The sequence below is a fragment of the Leucoraja erinacea genome, chromosome 25 (genome assembly GCF_028641065.1).
Source record: "Leucoraja erinacea ecotype New England chromosome 25, Leri_hhj_1, whole genome shotgun sequence".
Classification (NCBI taxonomy): domain Eukaryota; kingdom Metazoa; phylum Chordata; class Chondrichthyes; order Rajiformes; family Rajidae; genus Leucoraja; species Leucoraja erinaceus.
In genome coordinates this window covers 23684671-23710184 of record NC_073401.1, presented here as the reverse complement: position 1 = coordinate 23710184, position 25514 = coordinate 23684671, and the positions used below count along the sequence as shown (strand labels likewise).

Genomic DNA, 25514 nt, shown 5'->3' with positions numbered 1-25514 from the left:
TCCACTTACCACCACACTGGGGCCAATTTTCAGCGACAAATGACCGTGACCCAGTAATCCGCATACCTTTGGGATTTGTGGGTGGAAACAGGGAGGACGAGCAAACTCCACAAGGACGGCATCCGAGGTCAGGATTGAACCGATGTGGGAGGTGTGAGGTGGCGGATCTACCTACCCTGCTACCGTGCCATCCGAACTGTCCTGCTGCAAGGGGCACTAAAATGGAGGCAGGGTTACTGATTGGAATGCAGCACACCAGAGCAAGAAGTACTTTGCAAGTACATTGGACAGGTACATGGATAGGAAAGGTTTAGGGATAAGGACCAAATGTGGGTAGATGGGACTAGTGTAGATGGGACATGTCAGTGTGGGCAGGTTGCGTGCTATATAACTCCATGACTTGTTGATCAGGTTTGCAGGCAATGCTGTCAGCTCTGGAGACATTCTGCAACCTTCTAATTCTTGTGGCAAGAGCCCGATACTGAGAGTCTCAGCCGACTCTATACTGCCTCGGTGTACTAATCCAGGACAAATAGACTCAGGAATAGTTGCTTTCCGAAAATTATAACTACTCTTAATTCAAATTCACACATGCACTGACTTCACAGCCCAACACCCGGACTTCCATCTGTATATATGTATATAGCGCCGCAGAATTGTGCACCTATCCCCCCCCCCTTCTCCCTTCTGTTTTTGTTTTTCTGTTTCTTGTTTTTTGTACTAAATTATATGTATGCACTGAGTACGAGCAGCTTTTAATTTCATTGTACATGTATAGTGACAATAAATGGCATATCTATCTATCTATATCTATCTATGTCTATCTATATCTATCTATCTACTGCTCTACACTTGTTCTGTAACTGAGATGCTCACTAATTTGTATCTAAGTGCTTACATATAGTATTACTTGTACTGAACTAGAATATTACTCTATCCCGGGACAAATTAAGTGCCATGCTGTGGTAACCCACCTCAGTTACGTTGCATTTCCTTTTTAAATCAAAGATATGTCATAATCACAATAAGTGAATAGGAGTAACATACAGTGTAGAAGACTGAAGGGTGAACTTATAGACCTTATAGGTCTATAGAGGTATACACCTTATAGGGCGGCACGGTGGCGCAGCAGTGGAGTTGCTGCCTTACAGCGCCAGAGACCCGGGTTCGATCCTGACTACGGGTGCTGCCTGTACGGAGTTTGTACGTTCTCCACTTGATTGTTTGGGGTTTTCTCCGGGTGCTCCGGTTTCCTCCCACACTCTGAAGACGTGCAGGTTTGTAGGTTAATTGGCTTTGGTAAAAATTGTCCGTACTGTGTGTATGATAGTGCTAGTGTACGGGCATCGCTGCTCAGCGCAGACTCAATGGGCTGAAGGGCTTCTTTCTGTGCTGTATCTCGAAACTAAACTAAACTAAAAAGGTATACACAATTAGATGGGGCAAGTGGTCAATCTATAACTAGAGTGGATAGATTTAATGCCGGAGGGGGCAAGATTTAAAAGGAACCCGAGAGGCAACTTTATTTCACACAAACGGAGGGTGGTTGATAAATGGAACAAGCTGCCAGATAAGGGAACATTTACAATGTTTAAAAGGAATATAAGGCACGTTGGGTAGGAAAGATTCAGAGGAATATAGGCTAAATGCATTCAAATGGGACTTGTTCATGTAGACAACCTGGTTGGTCTGGATGGGTTGAGCCAGTAGGTTTGTTTCCGTGCTGTATAACCTTATGGCTCTGCAATAATATCATTCATACACATCTTTCTCGACATTCAGCTAAAAACAAAGTGCTGGCGGGACTCAGCGGGTCGGGCAGCATCTGTGGAGGGTATGGACAGATGACTTTTCGGGTCTCCTCAGGTTCATCTTCAATCATATTCCTCTCACTGTAAACATATGACCTCTGGTTCTTGAATCCCCTACACTGGGTAAAAGACTTGAGTATCCACCCCAACTATTCCGCTTATGACTGAAGATAGTGGCACAAGGAGCCCAAGGGCCAGAAGAGATGATAACCATTGCCCCGGCCACAGTTGCCTGTCTGTGTGGAGAATGACCTGAAGCATGAACTACCAGCCACACACATAGAAACATAGAAACTAGGTGCAGGAGTAGGCCATTCGGCCCTTCGAGCCTGCACCGCCATTCAATATGATCATGGCTGATCATCTAACTCAGTATCCCGTCGCCGCCTTCTCTCCAAACCCCCCTGATCCCTTTAGCCACAATGACCACATCTAACTCCCTCTTAAATATAGCCAATGAACTGGCCTCAACTACCTTCTGTGGCAGAGAATTCCACAGATTCACCACTCTCTGTGTAAAAAATGATTTTCTCATCTCGGTCCTAAAAGATTTCCCTCTTATCCTTAAACTGACCCCTTGTTCTGGACTTCCCCAACATCGGGAATAATCTTCCTGCATCTAGCCTGTCCAACCCCTTAAGAACACCACACAGAGATAGGGGGGGAATCAAAACACAACTAATGCTTGCATCGCGAGTGCTATTTAATTTAGTTTATTGTCATGTGTACTGAGGCCAGCAAAAATCTTTTGTTGCATGTTATCCAGTTGGGGGAAATACAACACATGATTACAATCAAGCCATCCACAATGTACAGATATATGTTACAGGGAATAACGTGAGTAATGTTTAGTGCGGGCTGAATAAGGTGTAATAAAGTCTGATCAAAGATAGTCCAAGGGTCTCCAATGAGGTAGATAGTAGCTCAGGACTGCTCTCTAATCATTGGTAGGAAGGTTCAGTTGTTTGATAACAGCTTGGAAGAAACTGTCCCTCAATCTGGAGGTGTGCGTTTTCACACTTCCGTACCTCTTGCCTGATGGGAGAGGGGAGAAGAGAGAGTGGACGGGGTGCAACTCGTCTTTGATTACGCTGCTGGCCTTGCCGAGGCAGCGAGAGGTGTAAATGGTGTCAATGGAAGGGAGGTTGGTTTGTGTGATGGTCTGGGCTGCTTCCACGATTCTCTGCGATTTCTTGTGGTCTTGGATGGAGCTGTTCCCAACCCATGCTCTGATGCACCACAATAAAAGTTGGATGAGAGTTGCTGGGGACATGCCGAACTTCCTAAGCCTTCCAAGGAAGTAGAGGCGTGGGTGAGCTTTCTTGGCTGTGCTGTGGGGATTTTCCAGATGATTTCCACTTGGGGAAACCAGATCAGATTTTTAATGAACATCTAACGAACAAATATCCAAATTCCTTAGGGTTGGAGGGGGGAGGGAAGCGCACCCAAGTGTCTACAACTGTCCAAACACACCACCAGCTTCATCCATACGGCCTGACATTCATCGGTCAATGCAGTGAGTACCGGGGAATCACACTGCCCTCTGGTGGGTGATGGAAGACAATGCAGGTACTTCCCACCCACCCAGTCACTGTGGAATGTGACCCCTGCCCTCCTGCCCTCCCCACCATTGAATTCCTGCAAATCCCGGCATTGAGAGACCCGCAGTTTCCACAAAGCGGAATCCCACACACACACACACACACACACGCCCTCCACCCCCCTCGCTCTTCCCAACATTATAATTCACCTCTTGAAATATTTTTTAGCAGAGTGGTCAGAATAGAATAGAAGTAAATAACTTGTCTATATAGGGCAACACAGTGGCATAGAGTTGCGGCCTTGCAGCGCCAGAGACGCGAGTTCAATTCCAACTACGGGTTCGATCTGTACGGAGTTTGTACGTTCTTCCCGTGACCGCGTGCGTATTCTCCAAGAACTTCGGTTTCCTCCCACACTCCAAAGACGCACAGGTTTGTAGGTTAATTGGCTTGGTGTAAGTGTAAATTGTCCCTAGTGTGTGTAGGATAGTGTCATTGTGGTGGGATCACAGGTCGGTGTGGACTCGGTGGGCCGAAGGGCCTGTTTTCCCTGCTTTTTCTCTAAACTAATCTAATGTCCATTCACGCTTCTACTTCCTTAGAAGATTGAAGAGATTCGGTATGTCTCTTAAACTTCCACAGGTGTACAGTAGAGAGTATGTTTTAAATGTTAATTCAATTCAACTTTAATGTCATCGCACAAATACAAGTATGAGTACAACGAAATGCAGTTTTGTGTCAGTCCGTAGTAGTTGTGCATAAAGAAATTAAAAAAATAGAAAGAGAGAAGATACAGAATAATCAAAAAATACAGAATAATTAAACAATGGGGACAGAGGGACCGGAGAAATCTATCGGCGGGACTCCGAGTTCAGCAATGTGATTGTATTGTTGTAGAAGCTGTTGACTGGTTGCATCATGGCCTGATTCGGCAACTCGAACGTCCAGGATCGAAGAAGGTTGCAGAAAGTGATAAACACTGCCCAGCTCATCATGGGTACTGACTTCCCCGCCATCGAGGGAATCTACAGCCAGCATCATCAGAGACCCGCACCTCTCTGGCTAAGCTCTCATTTCACTCCTGCAATCAGGAAGAAGGCACAGAAGCCTGAAAACTGTAACATCCAGGTTCAGGAGCAGCTTCTTCCCTTCAACCATCAGGCTATTAAACACTACAACCTTCAAATAGGCTCCGAACTATGTAGACTCGGGGATATTATTTTTGCACTATTGGTGTCTTTTTTTAATATATATATACTCTAATTTTTTTGTTGTTTATCGTGGGTTATCGTATTTATAGTGTAGTATGTTTACATACCTGTTGTGTTGCTGCAAGAATTTCATTGTTCCGTTTCAGGATATGTAACAATAAAACACTCTTGCCACTTGAAGGATGTAGTGGCTACAGTTCAGATATATTTAATTGGCCGTGAGCCATATGCCTGTTGCATCCAGTACTTAGCTTTAGGTCAGTGCGTAAAATTTAATGATTAAGATTGTTGGCTTTAAAACTCCTTTATTATTTTGCCTGTAATTTGGGGCTTTCAATTAACTATTTAATCACCGACCGAAGAGAACAAAGGAACACGTGTGTAGTGGGGGGGAGAGAAAGACCCGACAGGGTGGTTGCTTGCTAGAAGCTGCTGAGCTGCAGGAGGATGTGTTCTCCAGGCTTGGGGAAGTAGTCCTGGATCCCTGCAGAGAGAACACAACACGAGTGAAGTGGGAGAGTAGGGGAGGTCTGGTCAACACTGAGAACTGCTGATTTAAAGCTCACAAGCTACTTATCTGCAATTTGTAATATGTCTGCAACGTGTACCTGCAACATCTGAGTGTCGGAGATCAGTCGAGGACGCATTAGAACAAAGAGGGACCTGGAGTGGGGAGGGGGAGTCGCCTGAGAACATTGGGGACTGTCATAAACACTTTATAACTTTGTCCGTGCCCGATACGTGATGATTCTTTGCATGGCGGACGGCAAAAGACTATTTGCATTTACTTGATCTATTCCTCTCATGATTCTGGACACCTCTCTAAGATCACCCCTCAACCTCTTGCGCTCCAAGGAATAAAGTTCCGTTTTCCAATAACACCGATCTGTGTCTCTCTGCAGACTATGGAAGCATAGTTCAAAAGTCACAGGAGCAGAATTAGGCCATTCAGCCCAATTGAGTCTACAACGCCATTCAATCCTGGCTCATCTATCTTTCCCTCTCAACCCCATTCTCCTGTCTTCACCCCACAACCCTCACACCCTTTACTAATCAAGTATCTGTCAATCTCCACTAACGTTCATTGGGGCCTTGGATCCGGAAAGTTTATAAACTAGAGGCTGCAGAAAGCGATGGACTCGGCCTGGTCCATCATGGGCTCAGATCTCTCCACCATCAATAGCATCTACATGAGGCACTCCCCAAGAAGGCAGCGTCTATCATCAAGGATTCGGGTGGTGCAACGGTAGAGTTGCTGCCTTACAGCGCCAGAAGCTTGTGTTCGATCCTGACTACAGGAGCTTGTCAGTATGGGGTTTGTACGTCCTCTCTCCATTACTTGCGTGGGTTGTCTCCGGGTTTCTCCCACACTCCCAAGATATACAAGTTTGTGGGTTAATTGGCTTGGTATAATTGTAAATTGTCCCTAGTGTGTGTAGGATAGTGTTAATGTACGGCAATCGCTGTTTGGCGCAGACTTGATGGGTCGAAGGGCCTGTTTCCGCGCTGTATCTCTAAACCTAAAACATTCCTACCATCAGGTAGGAGTTGCAGAAGCCCAGTCCCACACCACCAGGCTCGAGAATATCTACTTTCCTATATCCATCAGGTTCTTGAACCGACCTGCGCCCCCCTAATCCCACCCGGCAAAATAACACTACAGACCACTTCTTCCACCACTTTGGGTTTGTTTTTCTACTTGTATATTTTTGCATGTGTCTTGCTTTATTTTTAACATGTCTTCCATTTAGTGTCTTGCAGAATTGATGTGTAATTTATATATCATCTCTGTGTAATCTGTGGTCTTGTGAGTGGTCAGAGTCTGTGCCTGTGATGCAGCGGCAAGCGAGATTTTCAATGTACCCGTATCTCACCGTACATGTGAATATGACAATAAACTCAAGGAGACTTGTATCCCCATTAGTGCAGAAAGTGTGGCATTCAACAGCGTCTTAGTGGAAAACCAATCCCTCTAGTGGAGAGAGCAGGAATTACCGGATCTAATCTTATCTTCAGAGCGAGCCGTTCAGATTGAGAGCAAAACACAGAGTCCTGGGAGAACTCAGTAGGTCAGGCAGCATCCATGGAGGGAATGGGCACACAAAGTTTCAGGTTCGAAATCAGCCTGAAGAAGATTGGGCGGCACTGTGGCACAGCAGTAGAGTTGCTGCCTTACATTGCCCTAGACCTGGGTTCGATCCTGGCTACAGATGCTTGTACGTTCTCCCTGTGACCTGCATGTGTTGTCTCCGGGATTTACCACCACACTCCAAATGTACAGGTCTGGAGGCTAATTGGTAAAATTGTAAATTGTCGTTAGTGTGTGTAGGATAGTGATAGTGTGCGCTGTTTCTCTAAACTAAAGAACCTTTCAGTGTCCGCTTTAAAAATACCCAGTGTCTTGGCCTCCACAGCCGTCTGTGGCAATGAATTCCACAGATACACCACCCTCTGGCTAAAGGATGGAAGCAGCTTTCACTGGAGCTGTGAGGCAGCAGCACTACCCACTGCTGAGACGTGGGATCCAGCTGAACGAGGAGCAGGTCAGAGGAGCCTCTTGCTCGGCAGCTGTTGCTAAAGTCCATGCTCCTGTCAGCTCACTCACTACCTGGCTGGGCCTGCAACAGAGGGCCACCCGGAACAGCCTCTTACCTTCAATAAGTGGAGTGTGTGCTCCCGAAATCAGACGCCAGTAAGTATTCGTGTCGTCTTGTCCCGGGACGTGGTTGACTGAGGTCAGGAAAGGTCCCCACAGAGTCTGCTCAGTCTCAAAGCTACAGTGAAGAGGAAGGAATGAGAACATTTTAACCAACACAAGGAGCAGCAGCTGTCAATGGGAACGTCGCTCCTGAGAGAACAGAGGTTTGGCCGGTGGTAACATCTTCTCCCTAGACTATCTCTAATCTTACTTCACTGGGCTTTATCTTAGAAACCCCCAACCTAAAATAGGTGCAGGAGTAGGCCATTCGGCCCTTCAAGCCTGCATCGCCATTCAACATGATCATGGCTGATCATTCAACTCGGTATCCTGTACCTGCCTTCTCTCCATACCCCCTGATAACTTTAGCCATAAGGACCACATCTAACTCCCTCTTAAATATAGCCAATCAACTGGCCTCAACTACCTTCTGTGGCAGAGAATTCCAGAAATTCACCACTCTCTGTGTGAAAAATGTTTTTTCATCTCAGTCCTAAAAGATTTCCCCTTTATCCTTAAACTGTGACCCCTTGTTCTGGACTTCCCCAACATCGGGAACAATCTTCCTGCATCTAGCCTGTCCAACCCCGTAAGAATTTTGCACTAAAAGGTTATCGCGTGTGAAAACGCACACCTCCAGATTCGGGGACAGTTTCTTCCCAGCTGTTATCAGGCAACTGATCCATCCTGCCAACAACTAGCGAGCAGTCCTGAGCTCCCGAGATCCTCGGACTATCTGTAATCAGATGTTATCTTGCACTTAACGTTACTCCCTTCATCACGTATCTGTACACTTTGGGTGGCTCGATTGTCTTTCCACTGACTGGTTAACACACAGCAAAAAGGCTCTCCACTGTATCTCGGTACATGTGACAATAAACTAAACTCAACAAAGCGTCACATAGATCAGCCATTAGTTAATGCCAGAGCATAAAGGCTCATGTCTCGACCCTGAAACGTCATCTATTCTTTTTCTCCAGAGATGCTGCTTGACCCGCTGAGTTACTCCAGCATTTTACATAGAAACATAGAAACATAGAAATTAGGTGCAGGAGTAGGCCATTCGGCCCTTCGAGCCTGCACCGCCATTCAATATGATCATGGCTGATCATCCAACTCAGTATCCCGTACCTGCCTTCTCTCCATACCCCCTGATCCCCTTAGCCACAAGGGCCACATCTAACTCCCTCTTTGTGTCCATCTTCTGCCTATGACCTGGAAAGAGCCATTAAATCTAACTTCTTCCTCAGGCTGCAGATAAACGTCATTCTGAGTAGATGTTGAGGATCTTTCAAACTGCATGGCGGTCAAAGATAGGCCATTCAAATAAATTCCTGTCAATCAAACTGCACCACTCACAACAAAGGAGACAAACTGCTGGAGTAACTCAGCAGGTCAGGCAGCATCTCCGAAGTACATGGATAGGTGACGTTCTGGGTTGGGACCCTTCTTCACACTGATTCAGAAGGGTCAACCCCAACCTGAAATGGCATCTATCCACATTCTCCAGAGATGCTCAGATTCAGATTCAGATTCAATTTTAATTGTCATTGTCAGTGTACAGTACAGAGACAACGAAATGCATTAGACAACAAAACTGCCTGACCCGCTGAGTTACTCCAGCATTTTGTATGTATTTGCTTTCTCCAGTGATGCTGCCCAGTCTTCTCAGTTACTTCAGCACTCTGTGTCCCTTTTTTCCCCCTCCAGAAATGCTGCCTGACCCGCTGAGTTGCTCCATCAATCTGTGTCTATCTTGTGTTCAAGAACCTGTCAGCCTGTACTTAATATGCTTTGCCAACAGGGGGCACTATCGAGCCATCCCATCAAGTTGAGTTCTACCTGTAGGAAGGAACTGCAGATGCTGGTTTAAATCGAAGATAGACACAAAAAGCTGGAGTAACTCAGCGGGCCAGACAGCATCTCTGGAGAGAAGGAACAGGTGACGTTTCGGGTCGAGATCCTCCAGTCTGAAGAAGGATCTCGACCAGAAATGTCACCCATTCCTTCTCTCCAGAGATCTGCCTGTCCCGCTGAGTTACTCCAGCTTTTTGTGTCTATCTTAAGTTGAGTTATCGTCTGGCAGGTTCCCCTTGATAATAATAAATACAATATTGGGCCAAAATGCTTGGTTTTCAAACGGGAACAAAAGTTGTCTATGTACCCTGAGTTAGCTATCTTCCACAGCAAGCTATATTCAGCCCACACTTCCCACGTGTACAACTCACCATGATTGCTGCATGCAGAATGATTCCATATTCCGAGTACTCTATTTTAAGCCCTGGATTTATGATGGCTAGTTGTTCTTAGTTAGTTTGAGGTTAAAATCAACCTGAGCTCACTCAAAACTATCGGCAGAACCTTGACTCTAAAGGACAACAGAACAGAGAGTCTGGCCGAATTTGGAGTTGAGGCAGTGTTCCAGTGGCGGTGGCCCGGCTGCGGGGCTGAGGCGGCGTTGACCTGAATTCGGGGCTCGGCCGCGGGCCAGTGGACGACATCGTCAGGAGCTCGCAGGTCACAGGTTGGTGACCTGTTTTTCCGGAGCTCCCGTAACTACAGCTGCGTCCGCTGGGCTGGAAGGCGGTAGCTTCTACAACCCCGGGCGACAGAGCTGAACCGGCCCGTTCGCGGAGCTCGGTTGAGCCGCGGGACTTACTCACCATCATCCGGTGGGGTCACAACAACGGAAGCCTGGATCGCCTCAGTGCAGAGGGAGAACAAGGAGGGAAGAGACAGAGACTTAAGACTTTTGCCTCCATCACAGTGAGGAGGTGCCTGGTGAACTCACTGTGGTAGATGTTAATTTGTGTTAAATGTATGTTTTGTTATTTATTATTATATGTATGACTGCAGGCAACGTAATTTCGTTCAGACTGAAAGGTCTGAATGACAATAAAGGAATCAAATCCAATTCTGGCTGCTGGTTTGAATGTGCTCTTCCTCTCTTTGGCCAGTGCGAGGTCACTGTGCGCAAAACCATCCTTGACTGGTTATATCATTCAGTTTCAGGAAAAGATCAGAGCCTCTCTCGCGAGAGAGAGAAAGAGAGAGATTGTGCAGGTGTTCATAAGCCCATCGAGTCTACTCCGCCATTCAATTTATCTTTCCCTCTCAACCCCATTTGCATGCCTTCTCCCCATAGCTTTTGATACCCTTGCTAATCAAGAACCTGTCAATTGACACTGCCGAAATACCCAATGGCTTGGCCTCCACAGCCGTCTGTGGCAATGAATTCTACAGATTAACCTAAAAGATGGCTAAAAGATCGAACCAGCTTTCACTGGAGCTGTGAGGCAGCACTTCTGCCCACTCCTGAGATGCAGGATATAGCTCTGCCCCCCACAGCCTTCGCCTGCCTTCTCCCCACAGCCTTTGACACCCTATGGATCAAGAACCTGTCAATCTACCCTTTAAAAATACCCAGTGTCCCAAAAAGGAGGCACGGTGGCGCAGCGGTAGAGTTGCTGCCTTACAGCGCCAGAGTCCCAGGTTCGATGCTGACTATGGGTGCTGTCTGTACGAGTTTGTACTTTCTCCCTGTGTCCGGTTTTCTCCGGGTGCTCCAGTTTCCTCCCACACTCCAAAGATGTACAGGAGTGGGCCGAAGGGCCTGTTTCCGCACTGTATCTCTAAAGTCTAAAATCATAGCCTTACGTGAAGTTTGTATCATTTCTGCTGGCTGCTTGCAGTACATCGAGGAGCGACATCTGATTGAGCAGCGGCACTCTGGTCGTGTAAGTCGTCACCAAATTCTTCCCCTTCACGCTGATGTAAACAAACCCCGACTGCGACCTCGTCTCAGGCTCCTGCGGTTCCAGGTCCACCCACCTCAGCTCATCTGTCAACAAAAGAGTAAAGTTACTCACGTTGGTTTCATGAAGAGGAACAGATTCACAACTCTCTCTTCACCCAGAGAGTTGTGAATCTGTGGAATTCTCTGCCGCAGAAGGCAGTGGAGGCCGATTCACTGGATGTTTTCAAGAGAGTTAGATTTAGCTCTTTGGGCTAATGGAATCAAGGGATATGGGGAGAAAGCAGGAACGGGGTACCGATTTTGGATGATCAGCCATGATCATATTGAATGGCGGTGCTGGCTTGAAGGGCTGAATGGCCTCCTCCTGCACATATTTTCTATGTTTCTAACATGTTTTGCAACGGCTCAGATAAAGGCTGATCTCAGCTCCGTGGAGGCACAAGGGGAGCATCTTGCCTATAGAAGGCCATTTCATAAGTTATAGGAGCAGAATTAGGCCATTCGGCCAAACTCGCACTAGAGTATGAGGAGCCTCATTGAAACTTACCGATAATGAAACACCAGGATAGAGTGGATGTGGAGAGGATGTTTCCACCAGTGGGAGAATCTAGGACCAGAGACCACAGCCTCAGAAGAAAAGAACATACCCTTAGAAAGGAGATGAGGGGGAATTTCTTTAGTCAGAGGGTGGTGAATCTGTTGAATTCATTGCCACAGGCTGCCGTGGAGGCAAAGTCAATGGATATTTTTAAGGTAGAGATTGACAAGATTCTTGATTAGTACTGGTGTCAGGGGTTATGGGAAGAAGGCAGGAGAATGGGGTTGAGAATGAAAGATAGATCAGCCATGACTGAATGGCGGAGTAGACTTGGTGGGCCAAACGGCCTAATTCTGTTCCAAATACTTATGAACCAAACAAACCGGAACACAACACTCTAGCTGCAGCCTCACCAACACCTTGTGCATCCGTGACATAATGTCCCAGTTTCTCAACTAAATTCTCTTACCTGATGAAGGCTCGCCTGCCAAAAGCCTTCTTCCTCACCCCAGTGATGCCACTTTCATGGTGTGTAATATATGTTGTGTACTTGGTGATCTGCTGGCCTCACCCATTACCCGGGCAACCAAGCAGCTCAGTCCCCTTCACCATTGGAGGAGTCTTTCTTACCAGACTTACTGCGGCAGTCCATTTGGCCAATATCCAGGTAGGTTTTCCGGTACAGAACAGGCAATAGTTGGGATAATGCCATTGGGTTTTGAAAGGCTCCTTGCTTGGACTTATTCAATAGATTTATCTTTCCTTTTAACCATCTTTCCGTGTCTCCCGTGGCCAAGAGAGCCTGCATAGAACAAACCGTCGATGCTCAGTTAAAGTACAACGTGCATAAGGCACAGGAGAGAATACACAATAGGCTCCGAATGTAACTCCGAGACAGGCATTGGGTACCACGAGACAGAATGGGTTCACAGGGCAGCACTATACAATGGGGTGCTGAACACTCTTTTAATAAACCTTGTGGTTTCCAGTCCCTCATCTTTACTAAGGATGTTCAGTCCCTCTACACCCCCGCCAGGAAGTCCTTAAGCACCTCCGTTTATTCCTTCGCCTCAGACACAGCCAATTTCCCTCTATTAACATTCTCCTGCGTTTAGCGGAAATGGTCTTCAGTTTCCAAGGAATAAAGTCTGAGCATGCCCAACCTCTCCCTGCTCTGAAGAAGGGTTTCGGCCCGAAACGTCGCCTATTTCCTTCGCGCCATAGATGCTGCTGCACCCGCTGAGTTTCTCCAGCACTTTTGTCTACTCTTCCTGCAGACTAGGTCGTCTTAACGACTTCTCTTTCGATTCCTCCCAAATATAAAATGGTGTGAAGAAGAGGTTCTGTCCAAAAAACGTTGCCTATTCTTTTTCTCCAGAGATGCTGCCTGACCCGCTAAGTTACTCCAGCATTCAATGTTCTTACCGAAGATAGACACAAAGTGCTGGAGTAACTCAATGGGTCGGGCAGCATCTCTGGAGAAACAGGATGGCCGATGTTTTTTTACACAAATTGCTGGAGTACCATTGGTTTGTAAGCTACCCAAGCGGAATATGAGGTGGTGTTCCTCCAGTTTGTGTGTGGCCTGACTCTGGCAGTGGAGGAGGATCAGGACAGAAAGGCCAGTATGGGAATGGGAAGGGGAGTTAAAATAATTGGCAAGTGGGAGATCCAGCAGGCCTTGGCAGAGCGGGCGCAAGTGTTCAGTGAAAAGAGTGAAGGGGGAAAGAGTGCGGATGGAGGGAGGGAGGGAGGGAGGGAGGACAGGGGGTGGAAGAGAGTGGGCAGGACATTGGGATGTATGAGGGTGAATAGGGGGAAGAGAGGGAGGATAGGAGGGAGAAGAGAGGCAAGATGGGGCTAGAAAGAGAAGGGAACAGGGGGACGGAGAAGAAAGTGGGTGGAAGGGGAGCGGAGAAATGGGAGAGGGGGAGGACAAGTTGGGAAAGGAGGAGGAAAAGAGAGAGTAAACAAGAGGAGAGAGATAGGGGTAGAGAGGAGGGGTGTACGCCTCAAAGAGCTCTTCAAAGAGGACAACGAATGCTTGGGTGGATCGTAGAGAGTGAAGCCGTCAGTTGAGACCCTCCATCGGGGAAAGTGCAAGAGCAATCCCAACAAGTGGAATAATGGAGGCGGCGTTGCAGGGAGATGCTGATGAAGATCAGAGACGGGAAGACCATGGATTCTCTGCCAACATGCATTGGCTACTGGATGTGTGACGTCTAAAACGCATTATGGACGGGGGGGGGTGAGCGTTGTGTTACCTGCAGAACCAGGGGGGTGCTGTAAATGTTGCCCACTTCCCCGTTGCTTTTCCACCATCTCTGTATCTTCTCCATCAGCTTGTTGACGGCCTGCTGGGCCTTCAGCCTTCTCTCAGTGCTGTACATCCATACATCACGGCCGGGGACTGTAGACTCTTGCACGCACTTGAGTGCCAACACCACCATCGCTGAGGTGTCTACCATTGAAACAGGCACGTTAACCATCAGCGTACAGGTTGCCCAGACGCACGAAGGTGGCCCCCGGCGAGTTGCAGACAAACCGGACACCGGGCCCGTCTCGCCCACCGGGGAGCCGGGCACCTGCTGGAGAGAGGAGCCGCCGAGCCCGGCCTCTGCCCACCCCGTGGACCGGAGAGGAGGGAGTTTGATTCGGACGGAAAGCCGGTGAGGAGATCAGCTGCGGGAGGCCCCTGCAGTGCCTCAACTGTGGAGTGGGCAGCTGGAGGCCCGGCAGAAGCCTGGCACCGCTCCAGGAGGCTTGGAGCATGGACCGGACCCGACTTGCAGTGGCACGGAGCGGTGGAGGACACCAATGGCCACGCTTGGTCAGGCCGACCCTGCAACGCCACCAGGTCAACGGGTCTTCATGGTCATAGAAACGTAGAAAATAGGTGCAGGAGTAGGCCATTCGGCCCTTCGAGCCTGCACCACCATTCAATATGATCATGGCTGATCATCCAACTCAGTATCCTGTACCTGCCTTCTCTCCATACCCCCTGATCCCTTTAGCCACAAGGGCCACATCTAACTCCCTCTTAAATATAGACAATGAACTGGCCTCAACTACCCTCTGTGGCAGAGAGTTCCAGTGATTCACCACTCTCTGTGTGAAAAATGTTTTTCTCATCTCGGTCCTAAAAGATTTCCCCTTTATCCTTAAATTTCCCCTTGTCCTGGTTAAGAACTCTACACCTGGGACTTGAAAATAGCACCCAAATTGGCCACTCTGTATACTGACCCAGTGTACTACTGCTATATACCTGGACTGTATATGAGATGCTTTTCCAAGATGTATCTAAATGCTTATGTGTGTATAGTGACACTTGTACTTGACCCCTGTCCCGCTGATAGTCCAGCTTTTTGTTAATTCCATCCTATTAACTATAATCCTTCTCATCCATTCCTGACACACCAGGGGCAATTTACAGAGGCCAATTAACCTACAATTCACCTACACGCACATCTTTGGGATGCGGGAGGAAACCGGAGCACCTGGAGAAGAAACTCACAGAGAATAAGTGCAAACTCCACACAGACAGCACCCGAGGTCGGGATCGAGCCGGGGTCTCTGGCGCTGTGAAACAGCAGATCTACCAGCTGCACCACTACACCGCTGATACCATCAGTAATAACGTCAGTAATATCGCAGCAGGGAATGAGTTTGCTCACCTGCTGAGTGGTGGTGGTGGTGGTGGTGGTCATGTGGCACCAAGCCAGACAGGACACTGTGATCTATCCGTATGTCATTCACACAGAGGGCCAGCACGCCCAGACTGTACTGGTAGTAGTTGGTCAAAGGCACCTGATGATCTGCAAGAGTAAGGTGAGGCACGGGGTGTTAGTGGAACAGCAACACTGGCTGATGTGGGAGAACCGCGCTAGTCACACTCCACTAACCCAGACCTGGGTCTGCCTTGGCCGAGGCGATTTCCCGGTTGCCAAACACTACATGTTCCCTTCCCATTCCCATACTGACCTGGGCCCGCCCGCTCCAGTCAAGAGTGAGGCCACGCTCAGCACGTTGAGAGGTTTGTAGTGCATCCTCATCACCACAGGATGGCAGCAACAGCAGTACAGAGAACAGCCTAACGGCTGGAGAACACGGGGACACTTAAACTCCAATCACCCACTATCCGGCTAAACCTCCAGTCTCACTCCTGGATCACCGGGTGGTTGGTGTGTGTTGCACTTTTATTCAGATCCTTCAAAATATACCTGCTTCTGTAAATCCTTCCCCACCTTTTATATTTACCAGGTTCACTGGAAAATGTATTATGCTGCTGTGTAACGTTTAAAGAAAACATGAATTAAGTGTACGTTGGGAGCTTCGACACGCTCACACAATCGCACACACGCATGTATAGGGTGATTTCACGAAAGGTCACTGGAGCGTAGATCCGCACCCACGTGACCGAAAATCTCAAGTGGAGGACATGCTAGACATCCGGTACATGTTAGTGGATATGAAAACACGCACTTTCCCACACGCACTTTCAAAAGTAAGGCATTATTGACTTACTTTTGATGAAATTCAGCGAGCAAACGCGATAATTCCCGATATTTTGGACCTTTAAATCTCCACGGCAAATGTCCGCTGTTCACTTCCGCTGGATTGGCACCTTCAGCTCCCTCTTTAATTTACCTTAGTTTCTATCTTTTTTTTTAACTGTAAATCTAGGTAGCTGTGCCTCACGGTCACCCCGACTGGCACAATAAATTGCAGATCAAAACCTGGCCGTTTTCTATGTTTTTAACGGGTGGGAAAGTGCGTGTTTTCCCATCCACTAACATGTACCGGATGTCTAGCATGTCCTCCACTTGAGATTTTCGGTCACATGGGTGCTGATCTACGCTCCAGTGACCTATCGTGAAATCACCCTATAGAGGCATGTGCGCACACAATGCAGACGCACAATACAACAGAAACAAAAACACACGCACACAAATACACAAAAATACACACACAATACACAGACACACGATGCAGATACATACAATACACATGCACACACACACACAAACGCACAATACACAAAACCACACACACAAATACACAGAAACAAACACACATCCAATACGCGGAAACGCATATACATACACAGACACGCATGCATACACACAATACACAGATGCGGATGCACACACACACACATGACATCATAAGCACACAAAAGCACAGGTGCAAAACTACATTAACTGGGATGTGGTGACTGAACACAAATATTAAAGACATGTATTTCAATATAGACCACATATCATTACATTCTTTATTCAGATTAATTATTTTATAAACGTAATCATCAGACATGGATGTCACCGGCAGGGACTGCTTTCGCTCCTCTTGCCTAAATGACGGAGCGACCATTTCAGAGGCCAACCAAGCATCAAGCGCACTGCAGTGGAACCCAGGACACAAATAAATCAGGCCGATTCCCCTCTCTTGGGTTTGATTGGCAGTGTAGAAGATCTTATTCCAGATGTAATTAAATAAATGGAAATTTTAAAATTGGGATTTGCAGCCATGACTTCAGAGAGATAGAGATACCTGTAACTACAAGAGTTAGACAGCAGGCCAAGTAATGGCACAGTGGCGCAGCGGTAGAGTTGCTGCCTTACTGACCCGGGTTCGATCCTGACTGTGGGTGTAGCCCGTACAGAGTTTGTACGTTCTCCCCGTGACTGCGTGGGTTTTCACCGGGTGCTCTGGTTTCCCTCCCACACTCCAAAGACATGCAGGTTTGCAGGTTAATTGGCTTCGGTAAAAAAGAAATTGCCCCTAGTGTGTAGGATAGTAAAGCCTATGAGGGTTGTTGGTCGGCGCGGACTCAGTGGGTCGAAGGGCTTGTTTACGTGCTGTATCTCTAAACTAAACTAAACATAACAACTGTGTAAGAGCAGCACAGGACAGAGGTGGGGAAGAGTGGAGTACGTACATATGGTATGGTTCCTCTCAGCACTGAGCTTCTTCTTCAGATAGAGCAGTGCTTGACGCTTTTCCTGCAGGTCCTGGCAGGAGGCACGCAGTGCCAGTAGATGCAAGGCCACAAGGCCGGTGAAGGGCCGAGTGCCCTGCTCTGCCCTGAAGGAGCCAAGAGAGAGAAGCGTCAGGCAGTCACACTGTTGTTATCACCAAGATAAAAAAAAAAAATTGTTGATAGTAACATTAGCCCTCTGCCCTGGCCTCCATCTCCTCATCTGATCCTGGGCCTTCTTGTTTAACCCTGGTTCCCCTTGTTTAGTTTCATTTAGTGTAGTTTAGTTTAGAGATACAGCGCGGAAACAGGCCCTTCGGCCCCACCGAGTCCTCAACGACCAACGATTCCCGCATACTAATACTATCCCCCACACTTGGGACAAGTGACAATTTTTGCCGATTAACCTACAATTGACAAAGCCGATTAATCTACAAACCTGTACGCTTTAGGAGTGTGGGAGGAAACCGGAGATCCTGGAGAAAACCCACACAGGTCAAGGGGAGAATGTACAAACTCTGTACAGACTGCACCCGTAGTCAGGATTGAACCTGGGTCTCCGGCGCTGTACAGCAACTGCCGCTGCGCCACCGTGCCACCCTATTTTGTTGGCCCAAGATGTACCAGCATGGCTTCGATTGCCAGTATCGTTTTCACGCATTAGCACTAAGCAGCCTTTAAATGCACAATAAATTCAATCGAAATCTGGGACTGTACTGAATAATCCTGCTTAAATCCTTCAAACCTTCACTAATCTTGTTCTTTTGTCAGTGGAAGCCCACAGCACCAGGTGGAAGGGGGCTGGTGTTTAGGAGCCCAGTGCATCACAGCACGATTTGGGAACAAGCTCCATCCCAAGAAATTGCAGAGAATTGTGGACGCAGCCCAGACCATCACACAAACCAACCTCCCTTCCATTGACTCCATTTACACCTCACGCTGCCTCAGCAAGGCCACCGGCATAATCAAGAACGGGTCTCACCCCGGCCACTCCCTCTTCTCCCCTCTCCCATCGGGCAAAAGGTATAGAGTGTAAAAACGCGCACCTCCAGATTCAAGGACAGATTCTTCCCAGCTGTTAACAGGCAACTGAACCATCCTACCAACAACTGGAGAGCAGTCCTGAACAACTATCCACCTCATTCGAGACCCTCAGCCTATCTTTGATCAGGCTACACTAGACTTTATCCTGCACTGAACATCATTCACGTTATTCCCTGTATCATGTAGGGCTGCACGGTGGCGCAGCGGTAGAGTTGCTGCCATACAGCGCCAGAGACCCGGGTTCAATCCTGACCAAGGGTGTTGTTTGTACGGAGACTGTACGTTCCCGCTGTGACCTGCGTGGGTTTTCTCCGAGATCTCCGGTTTCCTCCCACACTCCAAAGACACCCAGGTACGTAGGCCAATTGGTTCGGTATATTTGTAAATTGTTCTAGTTCTGTGTAGGATAGTGTTAATGTGCGGGGATCACTGAATGGCACGGACTCAGTGGGCCGAAGGGCCTGTTTCCGCGTTGTTTCTCTAATCTAAACTAAATATATCTGTACACTGTGGACGGCTCGATTGTAATCATGTATTGTCTTTCCGCTGACTGGTTAGCACGCAACAAAAGCTTTTCATTGTACATCGGTACACGTGACAATAAACTCAACTCGAATCAGATGAGGGATGATTACCTGGACAGGATTCTCCGGAGGTCAGTCTTCAGCCGGTGAAGGTAATTCTGCTCCTCGTGGAGGTTGTGTTTCTCTGACAGTCGCAAGGCAATGTGGACACTGGGGTTGGGTGGGAATGTCCTTGTGGATCTGAGGAGAAGGGAGTTCAAGGCTACGATGGCCTTCTCGTGATTCAGTTCTGACACAGACAGAGCAAATAACAGACAAAATAACTATCTGTTGATAGTTTAGTTTAGAGATGCAGCGCGGAAACAGGCCCTTCGGCCCTCCGAATCCGTGCAGACCAGCGATGCCCGCACATTAACACTATCCTACACACACTGGGGACAATCTACACTTATACCAAGCCTTCAAACCCAAGCCAATGAACACACAAACCTGTACGTCTTTGGAGTGTGGGAGGAAACAGAAGATCTCGGAAAAAACCCACGCGGTCACGGGGAGAACATACAAACTCCGTAGGCAGCACACGTAGTCAGGATCGAACCCGCGTCTCTGGAGCTGCAAGCACTGTAAGGCAACAACTCTACTGCTGCGCCTCCGTGCCGCCCACTAATGATATTGATAATGATAATGACACCACCATCCCAGCATGGACGCCCATTACCTGAATCCCTCTTCTCTTTCCCATGCTGATCTTTGTGTCCAGAGCCTCCTCCATTGCCAGAGTGCGGCCACACATAACCTGGAGGAACAGCGCCCTTCCACCCCTGTGCCCCACCTGGGCTCGCATCTATTTTTCCCCTCCCCCTCCTTCGGCATTCCTTCCTCTGGCTTCACAGTTCAATCCATCTGCCTCACACCTTCTGTTTTAACCTCTGGCCTTTGTTCCAACCATCTGTCCATCAGAAACACCCTTCCCCCCTGTCCGCCTGCACCTGCCTCTCTTCTCCCCCAGCTTTGTGTCTGAAGAAGGGCCCCGACCCAAAACATCACCCTATCCATTTTTTCCCCAGAGATGCTGCCTGGCCCGCTGAGTTACTCCAGCACATTATGTCCATTTGTGTAAACCAGTCTCCACAGTTCCTTGTTCCTATAAAATCCCCCTCAAGATACTCACACACTCAGTGTCAATGAGAACAGAAGGTTCTCTAAATACCAACAACTGAAGAGCAGTCCTGAACAACTATCTATCTCAATGGAGACCCTCAGCCTATCTTTAACACCCCAAATATAAAACTGGGGGTGGGTTTGGTATACAGGTGATAGTGGGGATTGAGGATCTCCTCTAGAACAAATTCACCCTATGCAGTAACCACCCACAGCTATGTTGAACACTTAAACCACAGCTAAGCCCATGTTTGCATTAGGAGCTCTGCTGTTGCTGATTAAATGGACCAGCACAATCCGTCTCTATGATTCAGTGCACAGGAGCAATAGGATGTAATGTGAGGAGAGGACAGCAAGAGAGCACGGACCAGATGATCTAGGAGGTTATAGGAGTGATGGTTACACATGGCATGTGTATGGAACGAGTTGCGGCAGGAGATAGTTGAGGCAGATACTATCGCAACATACAAGAAACATTTAGACAGGTACATGGATAGGACAGTTTTAAAGGGGTATGAGCAGGTGGGACTAGTGTAGATGGGACATGTTGGTGGTGTGGGGAAGTTGGGCCAAAGGGCATGTTTCTATGCTGTATGACTATGACTATGATTCAGTGATTGGGTGAAACATCAGCCAGTGGCACCTGCAAAGAGTAGCCCTTTATGTGTGTGGCCAATTCCATAGAGTTTTGAGCCCACACTGTTTCAACTTGTGCGCAAGTTTCTTTGGGCAAACCACCACCACCCAGTGGGTGGGTACCTGGAACTCGCTGCCAGGGATGGTGGTGGAGGCAGTTACAACAGTGGCAATTAAAACATTTTTACATAAGCTTGTGCCAGGAATGGAAGGATATGAATGATGTGCAGGCAGACAAGAGTTTGGCTTGGCATCACGTTCGGCACAGACATTTTGGGCTGAAGGGCCTGTTCTAGTTTAGAGATATAGTGTGGAAACAGGCCATTCAGCCCACCAATTCCGTGCCGACCAATGATGATCCATACACTAGTTCTATGTTCGGCCAGTTTTGCATCCTACACACTAGGGGCAATTTACAGAAGTCACTTAGCCTACAAACCTGCATGTATTTGGAGTGTGGTAGGAAACAGAAGTGGCCAGAGAAAACCCATGAGGTCACAGGGAGAATGTACACACTCCGTACAGACCGCACCCATAGTCAGGATCGAACCGGGGTCTCTGGCGCTGTAAGGCAGCAACTCTACCGCTGCACCATCAAGTAAATTCCACCATGTTTAAAGCGGGCAGTGCTTGCTATTCATAGTTGATGCACAGAGCGTTCTACTTACTGTGTGCGAGGAGGGGAACTCCCATGTAGGACATCAACAACAACAACACACCGGGCTGCATGATGCACCAATGCAACCTGCTCTGCAAAAACAGCAATGCAATTATTTAAAAGTTGGTGCATTTCCCCGTCGATAAAATAGAAAAATTGTTGGGGACAATTACAAAAAAACCCAGTCCCAAACAAATTATTAGTGGAGTTACTCATAGAGTGATACAGTGTGGAAACAGGCCTTTCAGCCCAAATTGTCCCACCTACACTAGTCCCACCTGCCTGTACTTGGTCCATATCCATGTACCTGTCTGCTTCTTAAATGTTGAGATAGTCCCAGCCTCATCTACCTCCTCTGGCAGCTTGTTCCATACATCCACCGCCCTTTGTATGAAAAAGTCACCCCTCAGATTCCTATTAAATCTTTTCCTCTTTCATCCTACACCTGGCATCTGGTCCTTGATTCACCTACTTGGGGTGGGAGATTGCAACCTTCACGTGGTCCGCCCTGTTTCGACAAATGCAATCAACCTGCCGTGCACAATCAAATATGATCAAATAGAACAAGTTGTTGCACAACTTTAGGCTGTGCACGCCGTACGCAAGAAGAAGAAGAAGATTCACCTACTCTGGGCAAAAGACTCTGTGCATCTACCTCATCTATTCCTTTACTGGAATATGTCCCAATAGTCAAGAGAGTTTATTGTTATGTGTCCCAGATAGGACAATGAAACACACACACACATATCAATAAAACAGATAGGATGTGGTATCAATGTTCGGACTAAAAGTTAGAGGTCTCTCATTTCTTTACTTTGGCTCTGCCATTCAACAATATCATGGCTAATCCGATCAGAACTTTAACTCCTCATTCCCACTTGCTCCTGTTGACGTTTCAGCTTTGCTGATCGAGAATATACAAAATTCTAGAGGTGACTTGGTGCGTCAACAAACACTCTACTTAACTTCTTAAGTTCAGAATTAACGGCGAGATGGAATTCATAAGTTCTAAAGCGATACAAGCAGAATTAGGCCATTTGGTCCATCAAGTCTACTCCACCATTCAATCGTGGCTGATCTATCTTTCCCTCTCTACCCCACTTCCTTTCCCCCATAACCCCAGACACCCTTACTAATCAAGAATCAGTCCCCTGCCATAAAAATACACCATTGATTTGGCCTCCACAGCCTTCAATGGCAATGAATTCCACAGATTCACAACATTTGGACTAAAGAAATTCCTCCTCATCTCCTTTCTAAAGGTACAACCCATTATTCTGATGCTATGGCCTTTGGTGCTAGACGCTCCCACTAGTGGAAGCATCTTCTCCACATCCACTCTATCTAGGTGGGATGTATAAATCAACATTGGACCACCTGTCCTTTGTGGAAAAGTTCTTCCAGGCCAACACCTTTGCCACGTCCATCAGGCAGTGGTCAGCACGGAACATTCTGCAGGCACTGAAGGGAAGGGACGTGATGGATCCTGTGGCGAGGTTCCCTGAGCAGACTGCACAGCTTGTCTGGAGAAATATCTCATCACCAGAATTCACCAACAAGCACCAAGACCTGGCTTGGCTGGCGGTGAGAGGGAGGGACCCTCAGTCAGATCCTTCCTGCACCGTCGGAATCTTACTACTGGCATACACTGCCATCCGCAGAGTGTGATGTTTGTTTGTTTGTTTGTTTGTTAAACTCCCTCCCCCTCCCCTCACTCCCCTTCCCTCCCTCACTCACTCCCCCTCACTCACTCACTCCCCCACTCACTCCCCCCCCTCCCCACTCACTCCCCCCCCCTCCCCCCCCCTCACTCACTCCCCCCCCCTCACTCACCCCCCCCTCACTCACTCCCCTTCCCTCCCTCCACCCTTCATCCTCACTCCCCTTCCCTCCCTCCCCCTCCACTCCATCCATTTCCTCTCCTCCTTTCCCCTTTTCCCCCTTCCCCTCCCTTCCCTCCCCTTTCCCCCTCTCCTCATCCTCCCCTCCCCTTGACAACATAATTGAGCGGCCAAAGTTAAAACTTTCTTACCGCGGAGATCTAACGTGTAAGAGATTCTCCAGTCCAACTGTGAGTAGAGGTTAGAGGCAGCAGGTTAGTAACGGCGTGAGCCCCGGGACGAGCTGCTTGTCACCCCGCGGGTCGCTGGTCAAGGGGTAACTCGCCGCCCGGCCGCGCTCCCACCAACACCAGTACCGTCCCTACTGGGAAATGGGAGATTTCCGCCCGTCTGCTATGCGAGTCGCTGCTCGCTCATCATGTGAGCTGCTGGCTGCTGCTTCGGTCAGCAAGATTGTAAACCGAGGGGAGGGAGGGAGGGACCGGGAGATAGAGGAGGCAAGGGGAGAGAGGGGGAGATAGTAGGGGTGGCAGGCAGGGGGGTGGTAGAGGAAAGGAGAGAGGGTGTGAGGAGGAGAGAGGGATGGAACGGGAAGATGAGGGAGGAAGCGGATGGAGGGAAAAGGGAATGAGGGATGGAGAGAGGGAAGTGGGAAGGGAAAGGGGGGATGGAAGAAAGGGGAGAGTGGAGGAGGAGGTTGAAGCATAGGAGGGATTGAAAGAGGAAGATACAGGAAAGAAAAAGAGGGAGGGAAAGGGTGACGGGAAAAGAAAGATTGAGGGAGGGGAATGAGGGGGAGATAAAGGGAGAGTGGTTAATGAGATAAAGAATGAGGGAGGGGAGAGAAAAAGAGAGGGAGAGGAGAAAGAGAGACTGGAAGAGAGAATGAGGGATCGAGAGAGACAGGGAAAGGGGAGAGATATGGAGGAAGGAAGAGGGAGGGATGAGAAAAAGAGGGAAATTATTGATTGTACATGAAATTTAAATAAAAAGATCAGACATGTTAAATGATTATTTTGATATTTGCATTATCAGAAGAGGATCATATGATATTCATGTTATAGGAACAGATTTAGGTCATTTGGCCTCTGGTCCTATAACTTATAACTTACGGAGTTCTCCCTGTGACCAGGTGAGTTTTCCCCGGGTGCTCCGGTTTCCTCCCACACTCCAAAGACATGCAGGGTTGTAGGTTAATTGGCTTTGGTAAAAAGTGCAAATAGTCCCAGTGTGTCGGATAGTGCTGGTGTACGGGGATTGGTGGTCGGCACGTACTCAGTGGACCTGTTTCCGTGCTGTATCTCTAATCTAAAACCCTGCAGTCCCTTGTTTCTACATCCATCCCAAAACAATGTTGAATACACCTACAGCACAAATGAGTGTTTAAGAAAGAACTGCAGATGCTGGAAAAATTGACGGTAGACAAAAATGCTGGAGAAACTAAGCGGGTGAGGCAACATCTATGAAGCGAAGGAATAGGTTACGTTTCGGGTCACAAATGAGTTTCCTAAGCAGCCAAAAGACACAAACTTGAGAATTATCTTTGCAGACTAAATTAGACCATCAGAGACAAAACAGAGATGCAGATATAGGAAGGGGAAATGTAGAGACACATACATACACAGAGTGTATTTGCATTGTCATGTTGAATCAGATGTGATTACATATCTGTGGTTTATGGAGACCATAGGGTGAGGCAGTGTTGATGACATGATAACTCTTATAGTGTTAGGTATCGCCAAGGCCAACAATACAGTTGTATATAACTTCAGTGTTACTTGGATAGTAGACACTGTAGATAAGCTAGGGGATGGGGTAATTCCGATCCTGGGATAAAGGGCAATAATGTCATTATTGCAGACTTTGGCTGACACAAGTAACATTGTACAATAGCATCCTACTATAAAAAGAACAAGATGATAATTATTTTCCTGAACCCTGCCCGATGCAATAAACTTCCTGCAAGAGGGCTGCTTACACTTAAAAGATTTGCTGCACTGCATGATTTTGCTATTTATCAAGCACAAGGGACACACATTAATACAAAACAATGGGCGGCACGGTGGCGCAGTGGTAAGGTTGCTGCCTTACAGAGCCAGAGACCCGGTTCGATCCTG

General features: G+C 47.9%; 1 protein-coding gene across 2 annotated transcripts; it reads right to left on the bottom strand.

The window, feature by feature from the left end:
- Positions 1-4848: 4848 nt before the first annotated feature.
- On the bottom strand, positions 4849-23820 carry tcn2 (transcobalamin II). Of its 2 annotated transcripts, none has more exons than XM_055655218.1 (10): positions 23589-23820; positions 21567-21648; positions 19213-19390; positions 17495-17640; positions 15231-15371; positions 13821-14017; positions 12187-12358; positions 10919-11102; positions 7216-7337; positions 4849-5047 (listed from the first exon to the last, which is right to left on the bottom strand). In XM_055655218.1, the coding sequence occupies exons 2-10, from the start codon at positions 21625-21627 to the stop codon at positions 4986-4988; spliced, it is 1263 nt and encodes a 420-aa protein (XP_055511193.1). In that variant the 5' UTR covers positions 21628-21648; positions 23589-23820; the 3' UTR covers positions 4849-4985. The 2 variants fall into 2 exon arrangements, with proteins under 2 accessions (XP_055511193.1, XP_055511194.1); XM_055655219.1 differs by having other exon boundaries at positions 21567-21643.
- Between the last annotated feature and the right edge of the window lie 1694 nt (positions 23821-25514).